Here is a 14,600-nt window from a genome sequence, read left to right on the forward strand (position 1 = left end):
CCAGCAGGTCCTTGCTGCTATTGAGCCCAAAATAGAGGCATGTGAATTGACAATCCCCCAACCTTTAAAAGTGATATATGGTTGTAATTCGCATCCAGGATAAGTATAAAGTTTAAAGCAGAATTTGACTACTACAGCCAATGAAGGTCAGTTACATCAGTTATTGTACCTTGTTATCAGCATCACAGCTTCCATCACAGTAGTGGTGATGGCAGTACTTTGGCATGAGAATGCTGCTGCTACTTTGTGACTATATGCATCCCATGCTGCTCTTATGCCCTACCAGCAGTTCTGGATTATAGGGGAAAGATAAGATGAGTATATATATATATATATATATATATATATATATATATATATATATATATTATATTTATATATATATATATATATATATATATATATATATATATATATATATATATACTTCAATTTAAAAAACAATATAAACACTTTTAGCTGTACAGTGAAGTTGCATCATGTGCTTCCTGAGGCTGCTCCCATAAAAACTGTGTTGATTGGAGGCAAAGAGGACACAATTTCTCTGGTTTCATTAGAATCTGGTCTTTGTTCTCCATATTGTCCAGATGCCCCATACATGCACTGAGAAGAAGAGCCAGATATTCCATTTTGTAGATTGGATGCTGTGTAAAAAAGCGGAAATAATACATTTTGTATAATTCAGTGGTTTAACTGACTGAAAACTGAAAGCCAACAGTAAAAAACAAAAAAACTTTCAATTTTTATTTAAAGTGAAATACCAGTGGAAAGAACACCAATTGTATATGAACTTTTATGACTTATTTGTTAAATTGAATAGAAGTATGGGTTTTGTTGAAATAATACAACATAAAGAGAAATAAATTGTCATTTATTATTCATCAAGTCCAACATTTATGAAATAAACAAATGTTTTTTCCCCATAACCTGTGATTTTTTTGTTTTTCGGAAAGTCATTCAGAGTCCGCCATAACAACCTCCTGCGGCAGGAAGTTTTATATTCTCACTGCTCTTACAGTAAAGAACCTTTGTCTATTTGAAAAACCCCAAATTACTAATTTATCCTTATAATCTGCCCATTCCCTTTAAGGGGTATTCTCACTTCAACAAGTGAATGTTATTGTTTGCATGATGAAAAATTAGAAATTTTTCCAATATATTTCTGTATAAATTCCTCAGGGTTTTTTAGACCTCTGCTTGCTGTCATTCTATAGAAAGATTTTATGTTTACTTCCAGTCTACAGAAATCTGTACATGGTTACACAAGTGCGCGGCTCGTATGAGAGAGTAATCAGAGTCGTGTGATATAACGAACCAAGTACCTGTGTGACCATGGTCCGATCTTATCCACTGAAAATGGATTACTACTTAAGCCCCTTCCACACTGGTGTTTTTCACGCGCGAGTTCTGCGCGTGCATTTGATGCGCAGAACTCGCATTGCACTCTGTCCCATTGTATTCAATGGGTCTTTCTTCATTAGCGTTGGTTTTCACGCGCGTGCTTGCGTTCGTTTTCACGCGCGTCAAAATCGCAGCATGCTCTACTTTTGCGAGTCACGTGCGTTTTTCACGCCCCATTCAAGTCTATGGAGATGCATCAAGAACGCATTGCACTCGCAATCATTGCAAGTGCAATGCGAGTGCAATGCGTTTTAAACGTAAGGGTTGCTAGGTGACCAGAATAACAGTATTTCCCCTGCTCGAGAACGATCATTTAATTAAAAAAACACAATGAAGAACAGTGAAGAATAGAATAAAAACAGTGAACACAGTGAACACAGTGAACACAGGATCATTTAAGAGAAAAACACAGTGTAGAACACAGTGCAGAATAGTTTACAGATGTTCGGCACATCTGCTTACTTGTCGGGAGATACGCGCGGAACGGTGCGCCCAAAATAGCATGTGAAGAACAATATATATGTGTGAAGAACACATTGCAGATGTATTTAAACATCTGCAATTTGTTCTTCACACACATATATATTGTTCTTCACATGCTATTTTGGGCGCACCGTTCCGCGCGTAAAAATTGCAAAGGGATTTTTGGGGATTTTTTTAGAGTCAAAGAATTGCGAGAGCCTTTTCCCCGCACTCAGAAGTAGTGTACACGTAGAACACGTAGAAGTTGTGTACACGTAGAACTACGCTGTGTAAAACCAGATTTATAATTTGTGATTTTTTTTTAAATAATCACAAAAGAGTTGCAAGGTCACTCCACTCTCTTCATGGAATATATGTGCTGTTTTACTCTACTTGCAATTATTTTAAATCCCAGAGATATTTGTTAAAGGGCCATATTAATAAATGTGAAAACCGGCGAAGCTCCAAAGGCAGTCATAGAACTCATGCAAGGAGCCTGCTTAATGAAAATCTCCCCCAATGAGTATAGAGGGATAATACATTTCTTTTAAGGCTACCGACACATGAAAGTGTGTGGTCTCCTCCCACACCAATGACAGCATAAAAAGTACGTATTAGCTAAAGAAGAATCTTATCACTTCATTGTACACAAATAAATATTTTAATAAAGATAAAATTAACAAGAAAAATATTTTAATTTTTGTATTTAAAAAATCCTGAAAAAAAACAATGAATTACCTTACCTACTGAATTGCGACAAAGGATTGATGGTGGTGAATCAGTGTAGTAGGGTCCCAGTTGTTTTCTTCCAGTGTCATCTAATATATTAAGTGGATCCTGGATATCATTGAATGAATGCAAAGGTCGTATGGAACTAACGCTGCTAATAACGGATACATGTTGATCTATCATTGAACCAAGTCGATGGGATTCGGAATAGTTCAAATGGTTTCCAAAGTAACCGACTGTATGAGAAAGCACAAAAATATACAGGACAATAAACAAACAAAATGTTTAGATGTGATATATAATTATTGATTTTATGAGATATATATCACAAGGTTATTCAGAATGTTGGAATCCGATTAGAGTTTAAAATCTATATAAATATAGTAAAGAAACTAAATTTTAAGGGGTTGGCCACTTATACCAAACTTCAACAGGGTAAGTACAAGACCCTAATAAGGAGTTGTAGGTAACGTAATCCCCTGGCGGAAGAACTCAGGACTTTGTATGACATCCCATGTCATGCTAGCTTCCAGCAAATGGAAGGGGCCGTGCAATCGTTTCTGTCTGCACACGCCTTCCACTAAAAACACTCCCATATCAGACTTATATAAAATCATGTTTTCTTTTAAACTTTAGTTTTTTTATTACATTATTTTTATTACAGGGTGTAATAGGAAGAAGCTTGATGCACACTATAATGCAATACAAAAGTATTGTTGCATATCGTACAAGCAATCAAGTAGTCACAGGTTCAAGTCCCCTAGGGAAACTTATTCATAGACCTTCAAAAGGATTTTTTTTCTGCAGGACCAATTTTTATTTTTCATGGTAAAATTTTAAATTCGATGCAGCTTACAGTGAAGCAGGAAACAATTTCTGTCCCTTATTTTCATACTCCTTTGTCATATTAGTTGTGACTAGAGATGAGTGTGTATACTCGTCCGAGCTTTATGCTCGTTCGATAATTAGCATACTCGGAACAGCTCGTTGCCCGGACGAGTATTTCCACTGCTCGAGATCGAGCATTTAATTAAGAAAAGACAGTGAAGAACAGTGAAGAATACAATTAAAACAGAGAACACAGTGAACACAGGATCATTTAAGTGAATAACACAGTGAAAGAACACACTGAATAACACATTGCAGATGTTCTGAATATTTGCTAACTTAGCAAAGACACGAGCGCCGAACGGTGGAGGAGCGGAGCGGGGCTGGAGCGAAACCGAGCGGGCATCACGGAGCAGAGGCTCAAGTGGAGCAGAGCGGGGGCTAGAGTGGGCACGGAGGAACGGAGCGGGGGCTGGAGCGAGCATGGAGGAGCGGAGCGGGGGCTGGAGCGTGCATAGAGGAGCGGAGCAGGAGCTGGAGCAGGCATGGAGGAGCGGAGCGGGGCTGGAGCGGGCATAGAGGAGCGGAGCGGGGGCTAGAGCGAAACGGAGCGGGCATGGAGGAGAGGAGCGGCGGCTGAAGTGGAGGCTGGAGCGGAGCGGGCTGGAGCAGGACCAACAGTCCGACCTAGTGAAGAACACATCGAACATCTGCTAACTTATCGGAAGATACGGGCGCCGAACTGTGTTCTTCACAATAGGATGTGAAGAACATTGTGTGTATGGAAACATCTGCAATGTATTCTTCACACATATTGTTCTTCATATACTATTGCAAAGAACACCGTTCGGCGCGCGTCTTCCGATAAGTTAGCAGATGTTCAGAACATCTGCAATGTTTTCTTCACTGTGTTCTTTCAATGTGTTCTTTCAGTGAAAACATCTGCAATGTGTTCTTTCAATGTGTTCTTTCAGTGAAAAATGCTCAAGCCTCCCATTGACTTTAATGGGGTTCGTTATTCGATACGAGCACTCGAGCATCGGGAAAAGTTGGACCCGAGTAACGAGCACTCGTGCATTTTAGTGCTTGCTCATCTCTAGTTGTGACTTATGTAAAAGTATCTTTTTGCAGCTCAGTATGATCACAGAGAAACCTTGTTTTTGTTGCAGGGCAAACTATGAATCTTCATTCCAAGATTTTCAGAAAATATCTTACTTTACTAACAGTGTAAAAAAGTTAGACTAGACAGTTATACTGAGCAAATATTTCCGCCCTTAATCACCAGGTCTTTGTGCCTCCAGAAGTTGCAATAAACAAGGAATACTAACCTCAATATCCCCACAGGAGAGCCAATGGGGCACATTTACTTACAAAGCCACTCAAGTGCACTAGAAGTGCATTGTCCGTCTATTGTGCTGTATGCGGCGATTCACTAAGATCGTGCACCAGAAATCATGAATGTGTCACTTCCCCACACTGGTCCGACAGAGTTCATAATCTTTTTGTGGTGCATCTTTAACACAGGGTGTGCAACACAATTTGAAAGTTAAATACGGCACTCAGTCTGAATCAGTCGGACCATCTGACGGCACCACGTGACCCTTAGTAAATGAGCCCCAATATGTTACTTTTACTTTCTGTGATTGGAAACAACTCTGCTGCTGAGTCTATTGGGCATGCTTATCTCATCTGTAACCCCTTAAAGGGAACCTGTCATCAGCAATTGACCTAATAAATCACTGCCAGAATATTGTTAAGCAGCATAATACCTTCTAGTTTTTTGTTTCTTTCATGATCCAGTGTGGTGGAATCATCCATAAAATCAACACTGAAGCGAGCTATAAATTGATTTCTGCATAACAAATTCTTTTACTAATGATGGTATTTAATATACTGTAACTTGTACTGGGAAGATGGAAATGCTGTGAAATTGACAAAGAAACATATATTTTTATATATTGCCATAACATTATTAATACATTACAGAGTAACAACAGCCATGTGAAACAATAGGAGTGAGGGCCCTGCTCACAAGAGCTTACAGTCTATGAGGATGAGGGGGTGACAAAAGAGGAATAAAAGCTTGTATAATGGTCCATCCATTTTAATAAGGGGATGGAATAAAAATAATTTAATAAATAAAATGCTGCTGCTTAAACCAGCCATCAGTCACCTTCTTTGGACTGCCAAGAAGCATTTTTCGGATTAGAGTTATAGTTGCATGCAGTTAACAAGAGTGATAGGTCTGCCTAAACAAATGAGTTTTAAGAGAGCGCTCACAGCATTGGGGGTTGGGTATGAGTCTGATAGACCGGGGCAGGGCATTTCACAGAATTGAAGAAGTGCATGAGAGGTTCGAATTAAGGCAGAGAATAATCTAATCACCAGCAGATCGAAGAGCACAGGTTGGACGATAGACTGAGATGAGAGAGGAGAGGTAGGGGGGTGCATTATTATGAAGTGCTTTGTGGATGAAGGTTATTAACTTAAACTGTATTCGGGAGGAGACAGGCAACCAGTGCAGTGTTTGGCACAGACTGTAGGCATCTGTGTAGCATTTGGTCTGAAAGCCAATCCTGGCTGCTGCATTTAGAATAGATTGAGAATAGATTGTAGAGGAGAGAGTAAGTGCAAGACTGATTAGTAGGGAGTTACAGTAGTCTAAAAAAGAGTAAATCAGAGCGACAAATTTGCTGATGGTTTATCCAATGGGGGCAGTATAGAGGGAAAAGAGAAGAGGACCTAGGACTGAGCCCTAAAGAACCCCGACAGTGAGAGGAAGAGATGAAGAGATAGATCCAGAAAAGGAGACACTGAAGGTGCGGTCAGAGAGATAGGAAGAAAACCAAGAGAGTGCAGTGTCCTTCAGGCCAATGGAGTGAAACATCCTGAGGAGAAGCTGGTGGTCCACAGTATCGAACGCAGCTGAGAGATGCAGTAGAACGAGGAAAGAATAGTCACCTTTGGATGAAGCAGTGAGAAGATGGTTGGAGACTTTAGAAAGAGCAGTTTCAGTGGAATGCATACAATGGAAACCAGATTGTAGAGGGTCAAGGAGGGAGTTAGCTGAGAGATAGCGGTATAGTCGGGAATAGACCAGTCGTTCCAGGAGTTTGAGATGAAAGGGAGATTAGAGACTGGTGGTAGTTAGCAGCACTGGATGGGTCCAGGGAAGCTTTCTTGAGTAATGGGGTGACAACAGCATGCACAAAGAAAGAGGGATAGACACCAGAAGAGACAGAGAGGCTGAAAATTTTAGTGAGTTAAGTGACCACTGGGGAGAGAGACTATACGAGATGTGTCGGGATGGGGTCACTAGTGCAGGTAGTGGGGCGAGCAGAGGAGAGGAGCCTGGACAATTCTTCCTCTGTGACTGGCTCAAGGGAAGAGAGCAAACAGGATGAGGTAGCAGAGGGAAGTGGATTAATGGAGTTGGTGGATAGGGATATGATTTCTTGTCGATTACAGTCAATTTTATCTTTAATGTAGGTGGCCAGATCTTCAGCCCCAAGGTTTGTAACTGGTGAACTTACCTTTGGAGTAAGTAAGGAATGAAGAGCCTTTTAGGATTGTAAGAGAGAGATTATATTCGATTAGTGAAAAAGACCTGTTTGAAGAGATGCAGGGCAGAGTTATAAGTTCTAAGAAAGAATTTGAAGTGCAGAAAGTCTGCAATTTTCTCCACAGATGTTTGACACTCCTGGAGCACTGCCAAAGGAAACTGGTTTGGGTGGTGTGCCAATGCCAGGCTACTGTGTTGAAATGTTCGGATCGACGGAGATGACACCTCATCCAGGGCACTTTTAAGGTTGTGATTATAATGGTTAAAGCAGAAGTGAGAGAAAATGGTGGACAGTGATGACCACAAAGTTTCTGTGAGACAAAGTATCAATGGCATGTGGGTTCCGGTAAGTACGATAGATGGGCAGGTTCAGTATAGGAAAGCAACTATTAACATTAAAAGAGAGAAGGTTATGTTCTGAGAGGGGAAAGGCAGAAATGGTGAAGTCAGAGACTGAAGAGAGGTTAGCAAAAACCAGGTCTAGAATGTTTCCCTCCTGGTAAGTAGCAGAATCAGAGAGTTGTGAGAGTAGTAAAGAGGAAATTAGTTATAAAAGTTGAGGAGCTGAAGAGGAGATGAGGGTGTTTGTAGGAATGTAAAAGTTTCCCATGATAAGCGTTGGGATATCACAGGATAGAAAATGAGGAAGCCAAGAAGCAAAGTGGAAGAGAAACTGGTAGGGTGGGCCAGTAGGACAATATATAACAGCCAAATGAAAGGAGAATGAGCGGAATATCCTAAGGATGGGGACCCCAAAATAAGTAAAGATGAGACAGGGTGCAGGAGGAATGACCTGGAAGGCACAGCGTGGGGAGAGGAGACATTCGAAAGGAGCTGATAGAAGAGGAGATCCACTATAAATGTTGCCATTTTAAAATCAAACTTGTCCTAACCACATATAAGTCCTTACAGTTTTGTATGAATTTTAGAAAACACAAAGGAATGAGTTTGACTGCCAAGCAAAATGATGAATGTGTTTACAAAGTTAAGTGATACTAATCATTTAAGTGGCTAAAATCCTTGATGGGAATTTTATGAAGTTTTTAAAGGGAACCTGTCACCACATTTTAACAAATATAGCTGGCAAGAGGCTCCCATAGGGTCCTATTATCTAACTGACAGCCTTCTTTTAGCTAAAAATTGTTTCCCTCATTTCTCCATAAATCAACTTTATCTTGTATTACCTGACATCAGAGGGTGAGGTCCTGTTAGATCTACAACAACTACCCCATGTATGTTTCTGATCACTTGAAATCACAGTATGCCTCTGTGGAGTTCTACTCCTCCCATCCTCCATGGAGGCAAACCGTGATTTCATGGGATCAGATACATACATGAGGTAGACGTTGCAAATATAACAGGACCTTAGATGAAATCACCCTGATCACATGACATAAAGTGCCCAATGATGTAACAGAGCTCTCTCTTCATTTTTCACAAAGTATGTCAGTGAGTCACCTAGCAGTAAGACCCGTCAATGAGGAATAGGGAGGTAGGGCAATTCAACATTGCAGCCACAGAAAGAAACCATTTAGGGATAAGGGTAATGCTTTTTAACCATAATTTTTAATAAAGTATTTTTGGGTGTGTTACTTTGCATGGCAAAGTTAAATATGCACAATATGGCAGAATTGGCAGACTGGCTGAATTTATGACTGAATTGAAGACTGCATATAATTATGCAAATGAGCATATAGTAGAACTATCATGGAAGTATGATTTTGATCAAATGTGTGCATACATATGTGTTGGACTCTAGATTAATTTCTTCTGACCATAATGGTTTAACATGATGTTGCATTGGCAGAGAACTGGTTGTTGTAAACTGATGGTGGCTTTGTATTTGTAGCCAGTGCCAGCGCCAACACCAGGCATACATGAGAAGTGCCGGGGCCAAGGGGCCTACTGAAATCTTGAGCTGGCCCTGTGTGTAGCGATTATGTATTCAATATTATATGGTCCACAATATAAAGAAGGAGAATCATCCATAGAAAAAAAAAATATTTCAAATCCTGTACCTGTTACTTCACTGCAAATTACATATAAGAATTACAGAGTGTTAGAGATACACATATCCCTGTGATGCGGCCACCAATCTCTATCGCATCCTCAGATAACTTAATAATTGTTAGATTTCTCTACCTCTGAGCATCACATGGGCCTTCTCACTATATTCACTTAAAGGGGTTTTCCCACGAACGCAAGTTAGGCCCTATCCACGGGATAGGGCCTAACTTGCTCGTCATTGGGGGTCTCAGTGATGAGACCCCCACAGATCATGACAATGAGGGGTCCGATGGGGTCCCGCATACCTTCGTCTGACCCCTTCTCACTCCATCAGACTAATGGAGCATTGAGACCCCCACTGATCAGCTGGTTAGGCCCTATCCCGTGGATAGGGCCTAACTTGTGTTTGTAGGAAAACCCCTTTAGGTAATCTAAGTGAACATAAGTGTACATACAGGAAGCTGTATTGTCATCTCCATCATCCTTATCTTATAACTTATAATCACCAGTCGCTGTGTTATGAGTTTGTACAGTTGCTAAAGACAGAGTAAGAGACCTCTGGTCAAACTTTTAGTTATGAGCAAGTCCAATGAGATCCCATCACTTAACAGACAGTTACAGAAATATTCTGATACTTGTGGCCTTTGCATATAAGGAAATGGAGAATTGAGGGGGGAAATACCACATTCCATTTTTGAAAGGCAGGCTCAACCACTCTGGGTTGAAATTCTGTATGATTGATGTTCCCCAGCCTCATGACACTCTACTCTAAACCGGTTTATGCAAAAGGAATTTGTCCTTCACCAAAAGCATATTCCTCTGCAAATGAAATCTATGCTTTTTAAAAAAAAAAATTTTATTGATACAAAAAAAAATTATTACATCCACTTATCATTACAAAAACACATACATTAAGAGCATACAATGAAACACATTTAAAGGTACCTATTTATCCTTATACCAAATCCCTCTTGCATTATCATTATATAAATATCCTACCTAATCACATTATCCTATTATACTATCCATGCTTTCCTTTTTGTATCAATTTTCAAAGGAAAAACCTCCCCTCCCCCTTCAGCCCCTCTCCACATCCCAGACACCTCAACCTCCGTTGATTCCACCCTATAAAAGGGCAGAGACTTCTTCCCTGCTGAAATTTTTATTTGTCCAGAAGTGCCATATAAACTTAAATCTTTTTTATCTCAATAACCAAGCCCCAGAACTTGCTCGATTGTTTTCAGAACATCGGTTTCCTGCATCTGGACAATCTGGACAACTGTTTAGGTGTATAATAGATTCTATGTATTATAAATAGACAGGACAACCATTGGGCAGGTATCTTACATATCTTATTTACACCCCCTATTATTTCAGACCACTGGGAGTCGCTCAGAACCCCTGTCACCTCTATCCATTTATTCATAATTGTATTTTTATTATTTTTATTCTGTTACCGCTCACAACCGGAGCATGCTTCTACTTTTAAACCTGGTCCCCATCATAGCTATCATCGTACCATTAGGATAGAGGGTAGTGAGTGCATAACCCTTTGCAATTCCTCCACTGTTTGCCACCAGTGGTAAATTTGCAAATATGTATAGAAACATGAATTATCTAAACCATACTTCTCCTGTAGACTACTGAAGAATTTAAGTGTACAGTTATCCATGATCTGGTGCATATATTTAAACTCTTTATCAATCCATTTTGTATAATTAACTACTGGAACACCCCATTTCCTATTCTCCCATAGAGGAGAAAACCGGTTATACCCCTTCATATCTATTATCCTCTGGAGTTCTCTCCAGGTATGAAGCATTAGTTTTAATGTAAGGTTGACCCGGTCCATTTTAGCAGAGCTCCATAATTCCGCTTCTAATGTTTCCCAAACATCATACCTTAAATGTGAGTAGCCCATTTTACAAATCATACTAAGGGGGTTGTAATCCCATACCGCAAGATATTTAAGCTGCGTAATTATACAATGAATCCGTACATCCGGGACCCCAATTCCCCCTTTTCCAGTGGGTACCATTAGTCTTTCCATCTTTAGGCGGGGTTGTTTCCCTCTCCAGACCAGATCTGCAAACACACTTTCTATGATTTTATATCATATTAATAAGGGCAATTCTACCAAACATATTAATCGGGAGCTTTTTCTATAACTGAACCTTTTTCCTCATTTCACCTAAAATCAGGATGACATTACTTTCTATATATTCCAGAATCTTCTCTGAAATATTTATTCCAAGATACTTAATACTTTCCCCTTGACCAATTATAACCACCTTTTTGGAGGTATAAGTGCCTGCCTGGTCTAGCGGAAGCCAGGCGGGCTTATGCCAGTTTATGCACAGGCCAGAAAATTGTCCATATTCCTCAAATACCTGTAATACTTTGTCAATTGAGCCGTGAGAGCCTAAGTATAAGAGAACATCATCTGCATATAAAGAGATTTTCTCATGAATATCACACTGCTTAAAGCCAATGATATCTTTATCCTGTCAAATTCTGCAAGCCAATGGTTCCATAGCAATGGCGAATAAAAAGGGACAACGGACAACCCTGTCTAGATCCTTTTCCAAGCCTGAATGGCCTAGATATCTCCCCATTTACCAGAACTCTTGCTGAGGGATCAGCATACACCCATGTGATGAAACGATCCCCACACCCCATTTTCTCCAAGGAGTACCACAAAAGGGATCTATGCTTAATGTAGTTTGTTTCTGTTGATCATGCTGCACATTTCAGTTCTTGGTACACAGTTAGCATTGCCTTTTTCAGGCTTAAATAGGTAGCCTTTTGTTTATATTGTCAAATGTAATGTTGTTGATATCAAAAGTTGTTATTGATGAACTTAAAGTGTAACTGTCATAGTTTGTGGGGGGATGCGGTGAACACTTTTTCTAACACACTGCATTAACAAATTCTGCTGAGGTTGTAAAAGACTCAAGCTAATTCCTCCCATATAGATGTGTATTCCAGCCTGTAAAGTGCATATATATGAAGGCTGCATGACCTCACATCTAGCTCTAGGATGGGAGGATTAACCCCTTTACTTTCAGTTAGATTTTTTTTAAATATTGCTCATAGCATACTACAGCCAGGGAGACAGCAGAAAGGGTCAACATACACAGCTGTGTAACAAATAGGAGAAAGAGGCCTATCTTTAATCAGATTTGCCATAGCAATGGAAAAGTAACATTGTAACTAATGAGCACTTTGTAGTCCGTTCCTATACAAACTAAGCAGAATTTCTTAATAAATTATATTAGAAAAATGTTCACAACACTTTCCCCCAACACACACAATATCAAAAACCATCTGAAATGATGGTTACTTGCTTGAGCTCTCAAAGGTGATCTTATTTTTATTTTAGCTCTAGAGCTAGTAATTTGTGCATCACTTCTCTTTTGAGCCTAGTTCCATGCTTAGTATCAAAGGGCAGATCTATAAACATGAACCCCTGTTGAAGTCAGAATCCATTCCTAGTACACCTAGAGATTCTCACCCTCCTCCCACTGCACACTCTGTGTGTGACACAATCGACTTGGCTCTCACTATATGGTTTGCAAGCTGCTATATAGAATTGCTGGATCGCACCATTAGTAATCCAGCCTCATTAAGCACTGACGTGAGAATTCATGTGTTGGCCAGAATCCTGACCCATAATGTAATAGTTTTGGAAAGTCGTATGAATTCAGGGTCAGTGAACAGGTCACCAGTGTCATTTAGATAAGAGGGACCTATATAGTGTTTGTGTCAGAGCCACAATTTGCTGCCCATGACATATATAAGAGACCTGTATATGCAGTCTAGCTAGCAAAGATAGTAAACACTGAAATACTGCTCCACTGGGGAAATAGTTTGTAGCCTTTATTTACTATGGCACATGGTGAGCCAATCAGTTGTCTTAATAAAGCGTTTTGTAAATCACATACAGTAATTTTAGTTTCATATTTTTTATAAGCATAGCAATACCAGAAAACTGGTGTGGAAGCAGTGATAAATATCCTCCTATGTATGTATAAACTGTATGTGTTTACTGTGTGTGTATATGATGAGTTTATACTGTATGCATAAGTGTATAAATGCCTGCGCATGAACATACAAATGTGTATATGTGTAAGTGTACAAATGTACATTGAACTGAGTTTTACAGCTGAACTGAGTGTTCAGCTCACCACTCGCCCAACACCACATAGGTGCACGGATGATGATGATTTACAAGATACACAAGAAAACAAATTTCAGCCAGTATTTCAAGGATCTTGTATTAAAACCTAATCCTTTATTGTTTATGTATCATACATACCATACAAAAAACATGGGTTAAATATCATCTTAGTAACCTTAAAATAACTAAAGCTCTTACTAAAAAGCACAGCTTTTTACCATTAATTATTGTATAACTTAGGGGATTTTCCTCAAAAACCAATAAAAGAAGAAATGCCTGGAATGAACAAAAGCTCCTCAAAAGGAAAGAATCACCTCAAGGTTTATTTTTTTATACCTTATATGTTATTTATATCACATGCTCCTGGAACATGTAAGAGGGTGTGGTTGTCTACCATGCACGTGACTACAGAGCAAAGCCATAATGCATTAGACCAGGATTAAGAAAGCTAAGGTCAAAATGCTTTGTTTTTTTTCCAGTTGAAGTGTGATTGATACATGTTTTATACATCAACAATACAGGATTTCATTTTTAATACAAGATCCTAGAAGTACTCGATGAAATTTGTCTTCTTGTGGGCTTGGGAATCATCATCCATGTACCTGAATGGTGTTGGGTGAGTGGTGAGCTGAACACTCTACCTTTCTACATACATACACATATGTAGACTCTTACACATATATACATTTACACATTCAAGTGCACACATTTATGCACATATATACATTTATACACTTATGCATACAGTATATACACATCTTATACACACATAGAGGGGGCTATTTACACATCTTATACACACATATTCATCATGGCTTCTGAGTCATGCCAGTGGTATAGCTTTTGCCGAAATAAGAACAAAAGCTAGAGTGGGCGTGGCCAGTTAGAGTGGTTTCAGTCAGTGGAGAGTGGGCCAGCGGGCGGTCTAGTCCCCGCGACTGTACACTTGCTGCAGGCAAGGCCTGACATTGAAATAAACGCGTAGATATAAAGGCTGTTGATGTATCCGGGAGCGGTGTTGCTATCATACGCTGCCGCACCAGCGCTGGTGTATGATAAATAACCACATTGAGTATATGTACCCCATGACCTGTACAGCACTGCAGAATGATGGAGCTATGTAAATATTATTTATTATTATTTATTTTTTTATATACGCACATTGTATAAATATATAATATTGTTCCTGCTGTGATTGTAAGTGTGCAACAACTCCTGCCTCACCATCCTCCTCCTGCACCCCAGCCACTCCTGACTCCCCACAACTGCCTGCCACTGCTGACCCTGTGGGGGCCACTTCCCTTTATTCTTTGGGAAAGTTACATCATGCAGATCATGGATATTGATTAGTCTTTCCTAAATATGTAAAAAAATCTAAATCTGTGAATAAAAAAATACAAACAATGGGGCTCATTTACTAAGGGTCCGAAC

At 39.6% G+C, this 14,600-nt stretch overlaps 1 protein-coding gene across 1 annotated transcript in view; it reads right to left on the minus strand.

The window, feature by feature from the left end:
* Window positions 1-471: 471 nt before the first annotated feature.
* The window catches only part of RFX6 (regulatory factor X6), a 46,219-nt gene continuing 32,090 nt past the window's right edge, over window positions 472-14,600 (minus strand). The window contains exons 18-19 of the mRNA XM_072139537.1: window positions 2,607-2,828; window positions 472-644 (exon numbers count right to left, since the gene is read on the minus strand). Of these exons, the coding sequence (XP_071995638.1) occupies window positions 478-644; window positions 2,607-2,828 (389 nt within the window). The 3' untranslated portion in view covers window positions 472-477. The remainder of the gene's footprint in view (window positions 645-2,606; window positions 2,829-14,600) is intronic.

Source organism: Engystomops pustulosus, chromosome 3 (genome assembly GCF_040894005.1).
Source record: "Engystomops pustulosus chromosome 3, aEngPut4.maternal, whole genome shotgun sequence".
Classification (NCBI taxonomy): domain Eukaryota; kingdom Metazoa; phylum Chordata; class Amphibia; order Anura; family Leptodactylidae; genus Engystomops; species Engystomops pustulosus.